This window comes from Cucurbita pepo, chromosome LG04 (genome assembly GCF_002806865.2).
Source record: "Cucurbita pepo subsp. pepo cultivar mu-cu-16 chromosome LG04, ASM280686v2, whole genome shotgun sequence".
NCBI classification, from domain to species: domain Eukaryota; kingdom Viridiplantae; phylum Streptophyta; class Magnoliopsida; order Cucurbitales; family Cucurbitaceae; genus Cucurbita; species Cucurbita pepo.
Genome location: NC_036641.1, coordinates 9,541,831 through 9,558,783, shown reverse-complemented (window position 1 = coordinate 9,558,783; position 16,953 = coordinate 9,541,831). Strand labels below are relative to the sequence as shown.

Sequence of the window (16,953 nt, the reverse complement as noted above, 5' to 3'; positions counted from 1 at the left end):
CCATATTAACTTTATAATACATATACATACATATATTTTTTATATCAAAGTCAAAGTATAATATGTCGTTGAATATTAGTTTTCTATACGGACTAAATTAATTTTTGAAAAAAAAAAAAAAAAAAAAAAAACTAATAAAACTAATAAATAAATAATTTAAATATATATAAAAAGATAATATTCAAACAATATGTTATATTTTTTTTTTGGCATAGATGGAATCATATGCTTAAACTGTAAAATGATTTTAAACCATATGAGTGATTTTAACCTTAAGCCTATCCTTTGGAAGCTTCATTTTAATATTGAGAACTTTTAATTTTGTAGAATAAAATCATTTCTAAGTATTTCCTCAATTAAAATAAAATAGAATTTTGACCGAGTTGTTTAATTATTATTTTTTTGAAATGGTTTGACCTAATTGTTTAATTATTTTTTTTTTTTTTTTTTGGAATGGAGCATCGAAACTTTTTTTTAAAAAAAATTAAAGAGCGAGAACTTTTAAGCTAGGTTGATTTTTTTTTCTTAAACGATTAGATTAAAGTTGAAAAAGAAGGCGTCTACCATGATAGAACATATCAATTTCTAGCATAAACTTTCAATTTCATTGAATTGAATCCTAAATTTAGATAAGTGTTTCTATAAAAAAGTTAAATTTTCGTTCATTAATTTTAATTAAGGATGTATATGAAACCCGATAACCTAATTAATTTATATTTAATGTTTAAAATAGAGATTATAACACTCGATTTAATACAATGAAATTTGGGTAAAAATGGCATTTCAATTATTTTTTAAAGTATGAGTGGGATAATTAAAACTTTAAAAACATCATTAATCTGTCAAATTTGTGAATTGAAATGTTTCCAATAATAAATAATTACTCAGTTCTATTCTAAAAATAGCTAATTAGATTCATAATGCCATTGTATAATAAGTAGAAAATTTATATGAACATCTTTTACTTTCATAAAATTTAATGCATATTTTTTTTTTTTTTTTTTTTAATTGAATTATGCAAAGAATAATGTAATTTTATAATATTCCATTCGACACTTGAGAATAAAGTGTTACGAATCAAATTTATTTATTTATGAATGGATTGTTAGGAACCAACTAGATTAATACTCTAAAGATTAAATCTTACAACGATTGTCTTGAATCTAATCTCTTTAGATAAAGAACAATTTTTTTGTTTAAAAGTCGAATACTTCACAAGATAGCAGGATTAATCCTATTTAAATATTTTTAGTATGAGATGAAAAATGATATGATAGTAAGTACGTGTGATATGAAAATAGCCTTTTGCCAATTTTGAAGTACTAAAATGGTTGAAAATCAAATTTGAAAATAAGGTTAGTGTACTTTTTTCTAATTGCATTGGGTATTGTTAATTATATATATCTTGTTTACTTGGAGTTGAAGAACATAGAATAAAACGTGCTATCTTTAGAGAGGATAAAGATGATTCGAGTGTTTCAACAATGTTGTAGGAATAAAAGATCAAACTTTTGACTTTATTTACATTATCTATAGTTAGATTGGATTATTTTTTGTGCATATTTAAACTTACAAAACTGTTGGTGGATAAATTATGTTTGCCCACTTCGTAATTTATTCATTTCTGGGCAGATTTTGTTTCTTGCTTCTTCTTTCTGCCACTCTCTTTTCGTGGGGTGCTTCCAATTTGAGTTGAGTGATGAAGAGCACTTTGAAGGAGGTAGGTGATGGCGTTCAGGACATCAATGGAGAACACCGTGCTACAGAGAAGCAGCTCGTCACTCCAGGGACTTCCTCAGTTGCCAGGTATATCCAACTGTCTTGGATGTTTGGGTTTGGTATAATGGCTTGTGGTTTGACTGATTACTTAACACTCTCAGTTCATCATTGGATGTAACATAATCCCAACTTATGGGAACAAACTTGCTTTTACCGTGATGTGTGAGATTCCACGTTGGTTGGAGAGGGAATGAAGCCTCTCTTATCAGAGTGTGGAAATCTCTTCCTGCCATATGCGTTTTAAAACTTTGAGGTTGACAGCATTACGTAACGGGTAGCCAAAGCGGACAATATCTGCTAGTGGTGTCCTCGGGCTGTTACAAATAGTATCCTCGGGTCGTGTGCCGGCAAGGATGCTGAGCTCAAAAACATTCCTTATAAGGGTGTGGAAATCGCTCCCTAGTAGACGCGTTTTAAAACTGTGAGGTTGACGGCGATATGTAACGGGCCAAAGCGGACAATATCTATTAGCGATAGGCTTGCGTTGTTACAAATGATATTAGAGCTAGACATCGAGCGGTGTGCCAGCGAGGACGTTGGGCCCCTAAGGGGAATGGATTGTGAGATCCCACATTAGTTGGGAGGGGAATGAAACAATCCTTCTAAAAGTGTGGAAGCCTCTCCCTATCAGACGCGTTTTAAAATTGTGAAGCTGACGATGATACGTAATGGGCCGGAGCAGACAATATTTGCTAGTGGCAAGCTTGGACTGTCACAAATGGTATTAAAGCCAGACACTAGGCGGTGTGTCTGTGAGTGAAGATGCTAGCCCCCAAGAGGAGGGTGGATTGTGAGATCCTACATCGAATCGAGAGGAGAACAAAGCATTCTTTATAAGGGTGTGAAAACCTCTCCCTAACAGATACGTTTTAAAATGGTGAAGTTGACGACGATACATAACGGACTAAAGTGGACAATATCTACTAACGGTGGCCTTACACGAAGAAAGGATTTGTGATAGTGAATTACCACTAGGAGCTTTTGATTCATCCTTTTGATTCTAATCATGTTGATGTTGAGGATTATTAGGAGTGAGTCCCACGTTGGTCAATTTAGTGGAAGATCATGGTGGTGAGGAATACTATCTCTATTGGTACGATGCATTTTGGGAAGCCCAAAGCAAAGCCATGAGAGCGTGGACAATATCATACCATTGTGGAGAGTCGTGATCACTAACAGCGGGCCTCTAGTTTGAGTTGGATTCTTAGAATATTAATATTCTATGTAAAATGGACAATGTTCTTAAAATGTAAACATGGATCCTTTTTGCAATCTGGTTTGATGCAGTGGCTATTCCTTGCTGAGGGATCCCCGCCAATACAAGGGGTTGGCATTTACAGAGAAGGAAAGAGATGCTCATCATTTACGGGGGCTTTTGCCGCCTGCCGTTGCTTCTCAACAACTTCAGGTTGAGTTTTTTAGTGGTCATGTCTCTGATGTACTCCTTCATGACCTTTTCCATTTGTGATACCAGGAGAAGAGGTTGATGCAGAACATTAGACAATATCAACTTCCACTACAAAAATTTATTGCCATGATTGAACTTCAGGTTCTCACTTTACCTACCATTTGTTTTTCTTCTAAATATGTGCCAATTTTGATTCAATGGAGTTTGAAATTTGGTGTACAGGAAAGAAATGAAAGGCTTTTTTACAAACTTCTAATTGACAATGTCACAGAACTGCTTCCTATTGTCTACACTCCCACAGTTGGTGAAGCTTGCCAAAAATACGGAAGCATCTTCAGGCGTCCTCAGGGTCTTTACATCAGTTTGAAAGAGAAGTAAGTATGCTTTTCATGACTTCCAGGGCTCTGTGAATCTTATAACATTGAGTCATGCAGGGGTAAGATCGTTGAAGTATTGAAGAATTGGCCCCAAAAGAGCATCCAAGTAATAGTCGTGACTGATGGGGAGCGTATTTTGGGTCTTGGTGATCTTGGTTGTCAAGTAATTTCTATGCAAACATTCTCTGATGAATTACACCTACTTTCATTCTAGACTGACTGATTTTGATATGAATTTATTGGATGTTTTAGGGAATGGGAATTTCAGTTGGGAAGCTTTCTTTATACGCTGCACTTGGAGGAGTTCGTCCTTCTGCAGTAAGCATCTTACTTGTAAAGCAATACCACGGTGCTGTTCATTTCAGCTAATACCACATTTTCTTGTCAGTGTTTGCCTATTGCAATTGATGTCGGGACAAACAATGAGAAACTGTTGAATGATGAATTCTACATTGGGCTTAAACAAAGAAGAGCAACTGGAAAGGTTCAGGAGGCGTCTTTGTGTTGCTTTTGGCTGGTTTAAGTATATTTTATATGGATGCCTATGTTCTATGCAGGAGTACTATGACCTTCTACATGAGTTTATGATGGCTGTTAAGCAGAATTATGGGGAAAAAGTTCTTATTCAGGTTAGAATATGTTATATATATATATATATGTGTGTGTTTGATTCGTTTGTGTACTTACTGGTTGTATTTGAAACTTTCAGTTTGAGGATTTTGCCAACCATAATGCTTTCGAGCTACTGGCCAAGTATCGCACATCGCATCTAGTTTTCAATGATGATATTCAGGTACTGAAATTTGATACTCATCAGTTGGGAAGTTGTCAAATTTTCATATCCACACTCTTGTTCTTGTTTCAGGGGACAGCGTCTGTTGTTCTTGCGGGAGTTGTTTCTGCTCTGAAACTCATTGGTGGTGCCTTGGCTGATCACACTTTCTTGTTCCTTGGTGCTGGGGAAGTAAGATCTCTCCTTCCATTCTTCCATTCCTCCCTCTAATGTTGTAAATTCTTGTAAGATCCCACGTTCGTTGGAGAGAAGAACGAAGCATTCCTTGTAAGGGTGTGGAAACCTCTCCCTAGTAGACACGTTTTAAAACGATGAGGTTGATGACAATATATAACATACCAAAGCGGACAATATCTACTAGCAGTGGACTTGAGCTGTTACAAATGATATAAAAACCAAACATCGGGCGGTGTGCCAACGAGGATGCTGGCCACTAAGGGGAATGGATTATGAGATCCCACATCGGTTGGAGTGGGGAACGTAGCATTTCTAGGGTGTGGAAAACTCTCACGAGTAGACACGTTTTAAAACCATAAGGTTGATAGCGATACGTAATGGGCCAAAGCAAATAATAGCTACTAACAGTGGGCTTGGACTGTTACAAATGGTATCAAAGCTAGACACCCGACAATGTGCCAACGAGGACGCTGGCTCCTTGGGGAGGTGAATTATGAGATCCCACATCGGTTGGAGAGGGGAACGAAACATTCCTTATAAGGGTGTGGAAATCTCTCCCTAGTAGACGCGTTTTAAAACCGTGAAGCTGACGGCGATATGTAATGGCCCGATATATGCCAGCAGTGGTATTGCAGACATTCATGTTCAAAATGTTCTTACATATTTTTTGGCCTGGCTGCAGGCAGGAACTGGTATTGCAGAGCTTATAGCTTATGAAGTATCAAAACAGGTACTTGTGAAGCTAAACCAAACATAAACCTATGTTTCTTATAATTCATCTTGTGTGTTTTGTTGTTTTAGACAAATGTTCCAATTGAGGAGACCCGCAAGAAGATCTGGCTTGTGGACTCGAAGGTGGTAGAAAGTTTAATGAAGCTTATGACAGAAGAACCATAATTATTTCTTTATGTGTTCATGCCATTGCTCTCTTGCTTCAACCATAAACAGAATGATGTTGTTGTAGGGATTAATTGTCCGCTCCCGTAAGGATTCACTTCCACACTTCAAGAAGCCATGGGCTCATGAGCATCAACCTGTTAAGGATCTATTAAGTGCTGTCAAGGTGTGTACCATCTCTTAATCTCGAAATGCTTTGTTGTTGCTCACCTTTTCTCACTATTTCAGGCAATTAAGCCAACAGTTTTGATTGGATCATCTGGAGTTGGAAGAACATTTACGAAAGAAGTGGTCGAGGCTATGTCCTCCATCAATCAGGTTCTTTCTTCTCCCTCACTCATTCATGCCTAACCAAATAAACATATTGGATGCATGTTAAGACTTGTTTGACACAAACGCAATAAGAACTCCAACATAGAATACTTTCGTTCTATTCAATAGAGAAGATCCGTCGACCTAAGATGAAGAGAAGAGTTGAGAACTGTGAAATCCCACATCAGTTAGGGATTAGGGAAGAGAATGAAGCATTCCTTATAAGGGTGTGGAAACCTCTCCATAGCAGACGCGTTTTAAAAACCTTGAGGGAAAGCCTGAAATGAAAAACCCAAAGATGACAATATTTGCTTGCGGTGGACTTGGGCTCTTACAGTTGGTACCAGAATCAGACACCGGACGATGTGTCAGCGAGAAGGTTGAGCCCCAAAGAGGGTGAGCACGAAGCGGTGTGCCAACAAGGACAGTGGGCTCCATAGGAGGGTGGATAGAGGGGTCCCACTTCGATTGGAGAAGGGAACGAGTGCCAACGAAGATGCTGGCCCTGAATGAGGATGAATTATGAGATCCTATATCGAATGGGGAGTAGAACGAAACATACGCGTTTTAACAACCTTGAAAGAAAGCTCAAAAAGACAATATTTGCTAGCAGTGGACTTGGATTGTCACAAAAACATATTCCTCGATACAAACTGACATTGTTTTTTGTCATACCATTGTGCAGAAACCTCTTATAATGGCTCTTTCCAACCCCACATCTCAATCTGAATGCACTGCTGAAGAGGTTTACACTTGGAGTAAGGTAATATCACATGACATTTTAAAGCCAAAGTTTTTCCTCTCTTTTTCATTGGAACCTCTCTATTTACTTAGCTTCTATATGCAAATTGAAGGGCTGTGCGATCTTTGCTAGCGGAAGTCCTTTCGATCCATTCAAATACAAGGGGAAAACCTTTGTCCCTGGCCAGGTTTTTCTACTTTTATCATTATGTTGGATGAGTTACTCTTCATCACTGTTGTCCCATACCAAGAGCTGACATATTGAGCTTGTCAAATCTCATATCAGGCCAACAATGCCTACATATTCCCTGGCTTTGGTTTAGGTATCTTAATTTCCGGAGCAGTTCGTGTGCATGACGACATGCTTCTGGCTGCTGGTAAGTAGGATTGTTTAGTTCTTAACTAATCTTATCTAGTTAGAAACAACGGACATCCATAATAGTAACAACAGGCTCACCGAGTTGACTTATATCTTATTTCGCCTTTGTCAAACTAGCGGAAGCATTGGCTGCCCAAGTCTCCAAAGAGAACTATGACAAGGGGATGATCTACCCACCCTTCACTAACATCCGAAAGATCTCAGCACACATTGCAGCTAATGTGGCTGCCAAGGCATATGAACTTGGTGAGACATTTTGTTTGAATATGTTACTATTAATGTAGTTTTGGGTACTCTTCCATAACATAAATTACTTACTCCCCAGGCTTGGCAACCCGTCGCCCGCGCCCGGCAGATCTTGTCAAGTATGCTGAGAGCAGCATGTACAGCCCCGTCTACTAAACCGACCGATAAATATAACGAGATCTCGAGCAGCATGTTTGTGCTTAGGAGAGAACTTGAAGTGTTCCCAAAATCTTTACTTGTAATGGTATAATGTTTGTAATGTTTTTGCTTCATAAGTCAACTTCTTTATTAATGAAATAAGCATTTGGATGAACTTCTACTAATAAATATGTTTTTTTAAAAAAAAAAAAAAATTCTCGAGTTATGAATCTTGTTTGATATAAGTACTGGTGACACGTTGATAACTTTTTTTTTGTCTGTTTTATCGTACTTAAATTGGATATTGAAAACATTAATGATATAATTTCTTCAAATTTACTAATATTTATAAATAAATACGTTTAACAATTTTTTTTAACTAAAATATTCTTAAAATATTTTAAGTGATATTCGAGATTAATTTATCCTCGAATAAAAACATTTAATAGTATTTTAATTTTTAAAAAATAAAAATACTTTTTTTTTATATAATCTAGAGATATTTTTTTATAATTTATTTATAATTAAAGTATAAATTTAGTCTTTTCACAATTTAACTTTTCATAATATCTAGGCAGTAAGTTTTCGTGTTGAATTTGATGTGTTAGTTTCTATGTTCCACGTGTTACCCTTCCACCAATCACATGGATACAACGCCGTGTGAGCTGTACAAATGAAAGTACAGGAACACGATGATACGACGTCAGATGGGGCCCACTTACCAGAACTAGTTAATTATCCTGGCTTTTTAGTCACCCAGCTGCCAATCTCATCGACGTGTACACCCTCAGAGAACTCCAACCGTTGGATCTTGAAAACGTGTCAGAATCATTGCAGTGAATGTTTCCTTTTGTGAATTTTAAAGCAAAAGAAAATGGATTTTTATCATCCAATGAAGAGTCAGCATGGTTAGTCGACCAGAACAACGGCGTGAACTGAACACCATGGGATGAGAAAAGGACACGAGGCGGTTGAAGCGAAAAGTAATTTGAGTAAAGACGAAAAGAAAAAGGAAAAACAGTCAATCCTTGATGGCCTTTCCTTCCCCAAATGTGTGTACACGTGTCGACATCATAGCTGTCCTTTCTTCTTCCCCCTTTTTATCTCTCCCTTTCCTCTTCCTTCATTCTCTCTCTCTCTCTCTCTCTCTCTCTCTCTCTCTCTCTCCGTCCGGGAGACTACCGACAGGGAGCCATGGACGATCCCGACCACCACCAACTCCACCAAGCCGATTCTCTTTCTGGTTTATCCATACTCAGCACCGACGATTCCAGAACCTCCTCCAGTTCCGGCGAGATTCCTGCTTCTATTCGCACCGAGCCGATGAAGGTGTCGGAAGCAGGGAGGAGGAAGTGCGTGGGGAGGAACAATAGAAGCGGACTGCACTGGGGGCTCACTTCGGTTATTGGACGGCGGATGGAGATGGAGGACGCTATCGCGGTGAAGCCGGGATTAATGTCTTCAAGATGCAACCACGTCGGAGGTTGTACGGCTCCAGATTCCAGAACCTCGGGTGAGATCTCGCCCGTTCATTTCTTCGCCGTGTACGATGGTCACGGCGGCTCTCAGGTGCGTCCTGTAACAATCGCTGCATTTCTCATCTAAAATCCCAATTAGGGCTAATTTCCGGCTCATCTTTTCCAGAAACAGCCACCCAAAATTAATTTGCACATAGCCAGTTTTAGATTATTAATATTATTATTACTAAGCAGCAACACATGTCACTCGATGAGTGGTCCTCAGTGGAAAGAATTTTGGATGCTCCCATTTAACGTAAGGACACGTGTTGTTGAAATCAGGGAGATCAATGGAATTTTAAGATTCCGATGACGTAATAATCATTTTGGGGATGACGAAAACAGGGGCCTTCATCTGACGTGTTTTAAATATATATATATTTTCTCAAAAGAAGATTTATTTTGAGATAGGTACAAGATCTGTACGCAGGATTTTGGGATTTTTTGGGAGCTGGAAATTCTAGATCTAAGTTATATTTGAATAATTGATTCCAGAGGTGCATATGGTATTGTTAACTGACATTTTCCGGCGTGGATTCGTATATATATGAACTGTAGGTGGCCAAATTCTGTGCGGAGCGGATGCATGAAGTGATAGCAGAAGAGTGGGGAAGAGAAGGGATCAACGGCCATGATTGGCAGAAGAGATGGGAAGTAGCCTTCTCTAATGGCTTCCAGAGGACTGATAATGAGGTTGTTTCAGAGGCGGTTGCGACCGACATGATCGGATCCACGGCCGTTGTACTCCTTCTATCTGGCTGCCAGATTATCGTTTCCAATTGCGGCGACTCTCGGGCGGTTCTTTTCCAGCGGAATAAAGCGATTCCATTAACAGTCGATCAAAAGGTCATTAATTTCCAAACCATTATAATTTTTGCTAGTTTAGAGAAATCAAATCATTAAGGGGGCTGCTGCATTTGTTTTATTGATGGTGTTACAGCCTGATAGAAAGGATGAACTGATGAGAATTGAGAGAGATGGAGGCAAAGTCATAAACTGGATGGGCGCTAGAGTGCTTGGAGTTCTTGCCATGTCAAGAGCCATAGGTTTCCGCCTCCCCTACCCCTCCATGTCGATGTATAATTTACATACATTTGCCTCTCAGCTTGACCATTGTCTTTCTGTGTATGGATGGTGTTCAGGGGATCGATATCTTCGGCCGTGGATAATTCCAGTCCCGGAAGTTAGTTTCACCACCAGGAGTGATGAGGATGAATGTGTGATTCTGGCAAGCGACGGGCTCTGGGATGTAATGACGAATGAAGAGGTTGGGCAGGTGGCTTGCCATCTTCTCAGGCGGCACCGCAGGTCGTCGACAACCGATAACACACCTCCGGCGCAAATTGTTGCTAATAATCTCACTGAAATGGCATACGGAAGAAACAGTTCTGATAACATTTCTGTCATTGTCATCGATCTGAAAGCCAGGAAAGGACACCCACAGAGGCAGTGATAGAACAAGTTGGACATTCATATTGTTCTTCTAAAATCTTGATGTCTGGAAGGGAAGATTCTAATAGCTCCACCCTGTTCTCTTCCATAACTGATAGATAGCAAACCATCTTTGTTTTGGTCACTGTTCTCACCACACTGCATCAAAAACATGTACAGAACCCACTAACAAAAATGGAAAATCTGCTTTACTTGGGCTAAACAGGTAGTAGTTCTTGAACATACCAATATGTATGTGCCCCTAAGTAGCAATTTGGACAACACAATACATTTCCAGACTATACAACCTAATTGTCCATCACTATACAACATCTTAGCTTTGGCTATCTCAAGACCAAAACGCCAATGCAGAGTCCTAAATGATCTGGTTCCACAAGCAAAGCAAGTAGAAAATTGAAGCACAGCTAAAAAACTGTAGAGGTAGAGGGTTAGGGGTGAATTTGGAGGTTAGCAAGATTAAAGAAAGCACCCCTTCGATGATTGAGTTGAGCATAGGATCCTTGCTCAACCACCTTTCCATCAGCCACGAAGGCAATGGAATTCAGCTTCTTGATGGTGTTCAGGCGGTGGGCCACGACAAGGGTCGTCCTTCCTACCATAATTCTATCCAGTGCTTGTTGCACAACTTGCTCAGATTGAACATCCAGAGAGCTGGTTGCTTCATCTAGCAACAGAATTGTTGGGTTTCGAATTATGGCTCTGGCTATCGCTAGTCTCTGCTTCTGTCCTCCTGAGAGTTGCACTCCTCTTTCCCCACATTCTGTCTCGTAACCATCTTTCAATGACCTACACCCACCATCCCCCAATGAAATAGATTCAAAATAACCAAGTCAAAGCATGGCCGAACGATTGTGAAAAGAACAGCAGACTTACGAGATAAACTCATGGGCATTGGCGGCTCTGGCGGCCTCCACAACCTCATTCTCAGAAGCGTCGAGCTTCCCAAAGAGGATGTTGTCGCGTATGGTGCCGGAGTAAATCACTGGCTCTTGGCTCACAAGTGCCACATGCTTCCTGTACCATTGAAGATCCATTTCTCTGATATCCACACCGTCCACTTTCACCCATCCCTTCCCCACATCATAGAACCTCAGTATCAGACCAATTACAGTTGATTTTCCACACCCACTTTTCCCAACTAGCCCAACGCTCGTCCCTGCCTTCACTTCCAAGCTGAATTGGCGCAGCACCATGTTATTTGGCCTGCTTGGATACCAAAAATCCACTCTCTTCATCTCTATATTCCCTTTTAGCTTCTCCAACTTCCTCCCTCTCCCATCCTACCAAATCAAACAGTATTCAAATAGAGTTCAGCTTTGGAAATGTTGAAGATAAAGTTCTTTTCATTCTGTAATTTGCCAAAAAAAGGGGTGTTTGCGTACCTTTGATGGGTCAGAAATGAGTGATTGTCGGTCGAGAATCTCGAACACTGAGGCAACAGCAGCCGAGCCCTTGGCTAAATCTGTTGTCATGCTGCCAGCCTCGGCAATGACCTTGCCGGTGCTTACCAAGATAAAGAAAGTTTTGAACACATCCCCTGCAGATATTTGACCTTTCTCCACGAGTGTTCCACCAAACCAGAAATCCAATGCCCATGACATGAATGTTAGGCATTGAGCAGACCCCATGCCAATCCCTGCAAACCATGATTTCTTTCTAGCTTCCTTTCTTGGTGCCTCCTGTGCTTTGTCGAAGATTTCAAGCACTTTCCCAATGCTGCTGAAAGATGTTACTATTCTATGGTTATACACTGCTTCTACAGCTATTTGTGTGCTTTGATTCTGTGCCTTGATGAAGTTTGTGGAAATGGTTGAGAGGAGGACTTTCCGTGTGTAAAAGCAGAGAATTGTGAGTGGCTGGACGGCTATCATAACAAGGGCGAGCTTCCATGCCACTGCTAGACCAAGGATCATTGCTATGGTCACAGCTGAAGTGGTTTGAACTAATAGAGAAACTCTGTCAGCTACAAGAGACTTGACCAAGGAAGCCTCATTGCTCAATCTTGAACAAAGAGCTCCACTAGAATTTTGCTCCTTATCAAACCAAGCTGTTTCAAATGTCAAGATCTTTTCAAGTGTCCTCTGCCGAATTCTTTTCGTCAAATGCTCGCCCATATACGCGAAATTATAATGTTGAACAAGGTTCAAAATAATGGAAATCAGAGTGAATGAACAGAAAATCAACGAGTACGTCCTGATTCGAACCTGCATTTCGTAATGGCTTGGAGCAAAGAAAGCTGATATCATACCTCCAATGGTAAGTGCATATATAGGCTGCACTGCCCCAAAAGCTATAGCTGAGAAGCTTCCTGTTAGCGCTTGCTTCCATTCTGGAGAGTTCAAAGATAAGAGACGAGTAAAGGAAGGTGGCTTAGGAGAAGTTGATTGAGGGGTCTCCATAGGCAGTGGTGATACTGCAAAGACTGCTGGGCTTGATTTAGCACTGCTTCTTCCAACCGAAGAGGTATGTATTTCTATGTTTTGTTCAACATCATCATAGCTTGTTAGTCGCTGCAATTTCACTAGTTTTGCATAGTGACCAACTTTTCGGTTTATAAGATCATTATGGGAACCAATTTCAACTACACAACCACCACTTACAACAGCTATAAGGTCTGCATTTCTGATTGTAGATAGCTTATGTGCAACTACCTGATCATCAATCAGTGAATGAACACTCAAAATTTATCTCAAAGTTGCTCAACTACTCAAAATTTAGACAAATTTGGCTTACCAGAGTGGTTCTTCCCAGAGAAGCTTGATCAAGCGCATTTTGGACCAATGCTTCTGATTCAGAATCAAGAGCACTGGTAGCTTCATCAAGCAGGAGAATGGCAGGATTCTTAACGATTGCCCTAGCTATGGCGATTCTCTGCTTTTGTCCACCAGATAGAAAAGCCCCTCTTTCCCCAACCTAGGTTACACTACGACATTCAATTGATTTCACAAGCAAAAGAAATGCAGATAAAACGGCAAGGAAGAACATTACGAACCTTCGTCTCGTACCCTTCAGGAAGCTGGGTAATGAAATTATGCGCATTGGCAGCCATGGCTGCAGCCATAATCTCGTCCATGGAGGCGTCGAGCTTCCCAAACAAAATGTTCTCCTTAATCGAAGTTCCAAACAGAGCATGCTCCTGACTGACGAGACCCATTTTCCCTCTAATCCATTTAAGCTGCAATGTCTTGATATCGACGCCATCGATCTTCAAAACTCCATCATCCGCATCGTAAAAGCGTTGCAACAAAGCAATGGCGGTGGACTTGCCGCTCCCACTGGCGCCGACGAGGGCGACGGTCTTTCCAGCATCGACTTTGAGATTGAAATCCTTGAGGACGAATGAATCGGGGCGTGAGGGATATGCAAATGTGATGCGATCGAATTCAATTTGGCCTTGGAGATTTTGAAGAACAAGGCCTTTTGTGTCTTCTCCATCAATCAATGGAATCCGATCGATCCTCTCAAATATTCGCGATGCTGCAACTGAGGCCTCTGTCAAGTGCTTCAAATCCGGAAGTGCCACTCCCAGCGACCTGCATTCCAAGTTCGTTGGAGCAATTCTAATGAATCATAATGTAACCGTAATTGAATATACAACAGATCAATCAAACTAAACAAAACACTAAAAGCCTTCCCAAATTTGTTGGAGTAGAATGATCGTAAATGTGAGATTCGTCTGTTGGGGAGGAGAACGAAACATTATTTATAAACGTGGCAGACCCATTTTTAAACCATGAGCTGACGGTGATACGGAATGGGCCACAACGGACAATATATGTGGTAGACTTGGGCTGTTACAAATGGTATTGAAGTCAGACATTGAGCGATGTACGAGCAAGGAGGCTGAGCCTTGAGGGGAGGTGGACACAAGATGGTGTGCCAACAAGAACGTTGAGTCCCAAATGGGGTGAATTGGGGGAGGGGGTCCCACATCGATTGGAGAAGGGAACAAACGCTGAGTCGGGGTGGATTGGGGGGTCCCACATCGATTCGAGAAGGAAATGAATGCTAGGTCCCAAAGGGAGTGGATTGGGGGGTCCCACATCGATTGGAGAAAGAAACAAGTAACAGCTAAGATGCTGGGCTCCGAAGGAAGGTGAGTTGTGAGGTCCCACGTCGGTTAGAGGGGAGAATGAAACGTTTTTTTATAAGGGGTGTGGAAACCTATTTCTAGCAGATGCGTTTTAAAACTGTGAAACTGACGACAATAAGCTACGAGTGAAAGCATTTTAATAACATGAATGAAAAAGATATAGATAGATGGAGATGGTATATAGAAACGTACAAGCCAGCCAAAATGAAGGAGATGCCAGCAGCATAGATTTTGCCACCACTTTCGCCTTTATACATCACCAAACGGCTACCATACCAAGCAATCAAAGCCCATATAGCAAATGCCAGCCCCGAGCTGCCCACAGCCAACCCTTTAGCAATGCCTTGCTTTATCCCCAGCCTCGTTGTTCTATCCAAGATGGTTCTATAATTCTCCAAAACCCTCTTCTCAGCAGTGAATGAATATATAGTTTTTATGGAGCTTAGCGCTTGTTCAACTATGGCGTTTGCTTTCCCATACTCCTCACGCCTCTTGTTTGTTACATATACCAAATATTTGCCGTATGTTACTCCTGGAATTACCAGTAATAATAGCGTTGGAAACACTACTATTGCTAATCTCCAAGAAAAGTAGGTCGAGAAAGCCAGCCCCGAAAAGAAAACCGATGAGTTCATAACAAATAATGGGACCTGTGAACAATGTTTAAGAACCATCCATTAGAGGAAGAATCATCATTGCAAATGAAGAATAAAGTTTGTACCTTTTCGCTTAGAACTTCTTGTAAGAGAGAGGTGTCTTTTGATATACTGTTGACAACCTCTGATGTAGTTGCTTCTTGTGAATCAAAAAACCCTACTTCTTGTCTCAGTACTGCTTCCAAATATTTATGTCTAATTTTCAATACTTGTCTCTCGCTTGTTTTACTCCAACAATACCCTTCTACAGTTCACAAATGAAACGCATACATACTTTTAGTTTATACTATACAATACCACAAACACACCGCTAGCAAATATTGTCCATTTTAACTCGTTACGTATCGTCGTCATCAGTCATACGGTTTTAAAACGTGTCTAGTAGGGAGAGGTTTCCACACCCTTATAAGAAATGTTTCGTTCCTCTCTCCAACCAATGTGGGATCTCCCAATTCACCCCTTTTGGGAGCCCGCGTCCTTAACTAAGAATTCTTGTGGTTTTGAAGAATCTAGCTACAAGAGAACCAGGAACGGAGAGCTTTCCCCCCTTTTCTGCCCGCCTCTTTGGTCTTAAGAATGCTGGTTTTAAGAATGAGTGATTGCTCTTCTCCGACCCTCACTGCCCAACCGGATAGCGGACAGCTAATGCGTTCCACTTATTGCACAGGGTTCTATGGTCGGTCTGCAATCCCTAGATACCTAAGGCGTCCTTAGGGTGATCTGTAGTTCCTACGAGGTGGAGACGATGGGGTCGGTTCATGGATTTTCCTTCCTTTTGCCGCATTTCGCCCACTCATTCTAAACCCTAAACCCTAAACCGCTCAAATCCACTACTAGTAGATATTGTCTTTTCTCTTTCAAGCTGTCCCTGAAGTCTTTTAAAACGCGTGTCACATGGGGTTTGTTTATTGTTAGTCTAATGTAATTTGACGAAGCTTGAAATGTGGTATCTTATGAGTTGAGTTACGTTTGGTTCTAAAATTTCACGAGACGAAACGAGGTCGGGATGGAAATAATTGTCCCCTTAAGTAATGACAAAACCGAGATGCTTTTCATGCAATATTGATAAAGCAAAACAAAGATAAGATGAATGAAAAAGAAGGGTTTTTGAAAGTTACCCATAAAAGCCACAATCATCACAGCTAGCCCCAAGTAAACAAAGTATAAGCTGCACTGTTGAAAACCCCAAAAGAAAAGAAATAAGAAACAGAAACCCAAAAAAACCCCAAAAGATGGAAGAGAATTTAATGAGAGGTACGTTTGAGTTTTATCCACTAACCTTCTCCACATTATCCATGAAGTTTTCATGGACTTTACCATTCCCCAAACTGTTCATAAGACTGCTAGCAAAAACCAGCAAACAGTTGGTGGACATTCCATCTCCAATTGCTCCAATTGTGCCCAAAAACATAAGCAAAACATCAACCCAATCAGCATATCTAAAAATGGCACCAACTGATTGCTTCTGATCTCCGACCCTTCTCTCTTCCTTTCCATCTCTTGAACTCATCTCTGCAAATTGAGCTTCTCCTTCAATGGTGGAAAATGAAAGAGACAATGCGTTATATTTATACAAAACAAGAAAAAAGTGGTTTTGTATTGATTGTCCATGAAACACAACTCCAAATGAGCATGAGCTTTATGTGGGGTTTTAAAAAAACACACAAAAAATTCATGATTTTGGTGGGGTTTAGTTTATACAACTTTTAAATGGGTTTAAACAAAGATGAGTAGTGCGCAATTGTCAAATAAAAGGCACCTCTTTTTGTTGTCTTTATTTTTATACATTTTTATATTGGTTTATTTAGTGTTCTATGCTGATTACATATCAACCTTTTTATGCAAAAACAGTGTAACCATTATGTTCTAAACTTCATTTCTCCATCGATTTTCATCACATTCATGATACCCTTATCGTCTTCTTTTCCTTTTCTCCCATTTATAATTCTCCAATAATTCAAACGAAAAGCTCTAGTTACTGTGAGATC

At 40.1% G+C, this 16,953-nt stretch overlaps 3 protein-coding genes across 3 annotated transcripts; 2 read left to right on the top strand and 1 right to left on the bottom strand.

The window, feature by feature from the left end:
* Positions 1-1,588: 1,588 nt before the first annotated feature.
* Positions 1,589-7,428, top strand: LOC111793455 (NADP-dependent malic enzyme-like). Its single transcript, XM_023675346.1, has 19 exons — positions 1,589-1,806; positions 3,067-3,187; positions 3,254-3,328; positions 3,410-3,561; positions 3,622-3,727; positions 3,817-3,882; positions 3,953-4,048; positions 4,122-4,193; positions 4,274-4,357; positions 4,430-4,528; positions 5,217-5,264; positions 5,336-5,389; positions 5,499-5,597; positions 5,660-5,749; positions 6,429-6,506; positions 6,598-6,672; positions 6,771-6,861; positions 6,981-7,109; positions 7,189-7,428. The coding sequence occupies exons 1-19, from the start codon at positions 1,700-1,702 to the stop codon at positions 7,263-7,265; spliced, it is 1,719 nt and encodes a 572-aa protein (XP_023531114.1). The 5' UTR covers positions 1,589-1,699; the 3' UTR covers positions 7,266-7,428.
* A 949-nt stretch (positions 7,429-8,377) lies between these two features.
* On the top strand, positions 8,378-10,413 carry LOC111793456 (probable protein phosphatase 2C 53). The gene is made up of 4 exons (XM_023675347.1): positions 8,378-8,816; positions 9,323-9,610; positions 9,705-9,810; positions 9,907-10,413. Exons 1-4 carry the CDS (start codon positions 8,442-8,444, stop codon positions 10,215-10,217), a joined length of 1,080 nt encoding a protein of 359 aa, XP_023531115.1. The 5' UTR covers positions 8,378-8,441; the 3' UTR covers positions 10,218-10,413.
* LOC111793457 (putative ABC transporter B family member 8) lies at positions 10,250-16,475 on the bottom strand. The gene is made up of 9 exons (XM_023675348.1): positions 16,245-16,475; positions 16,084-16,138; positions 15,031-15,209; positions 14,502-14,959; positions 13,209-13,749; positions 12,950-13,129; positions 11,599-12,867; positions 11,090-11,496; positions 10,250-11,002 (listed from the first exon to the last, which is right to left on the bottom strand). Exons 1-9 carry the CDS (start codon positions 16,473-16,475, stop codon positions 10,645-10,647), a joined length of 3,678 nt encoding a protein of 1,225 aa, XP_023531116.1. The 3' UTR covers positions 10,250-10,644.
* Positions 16,476-16,953: the final 478 nt, after the last annotated feature.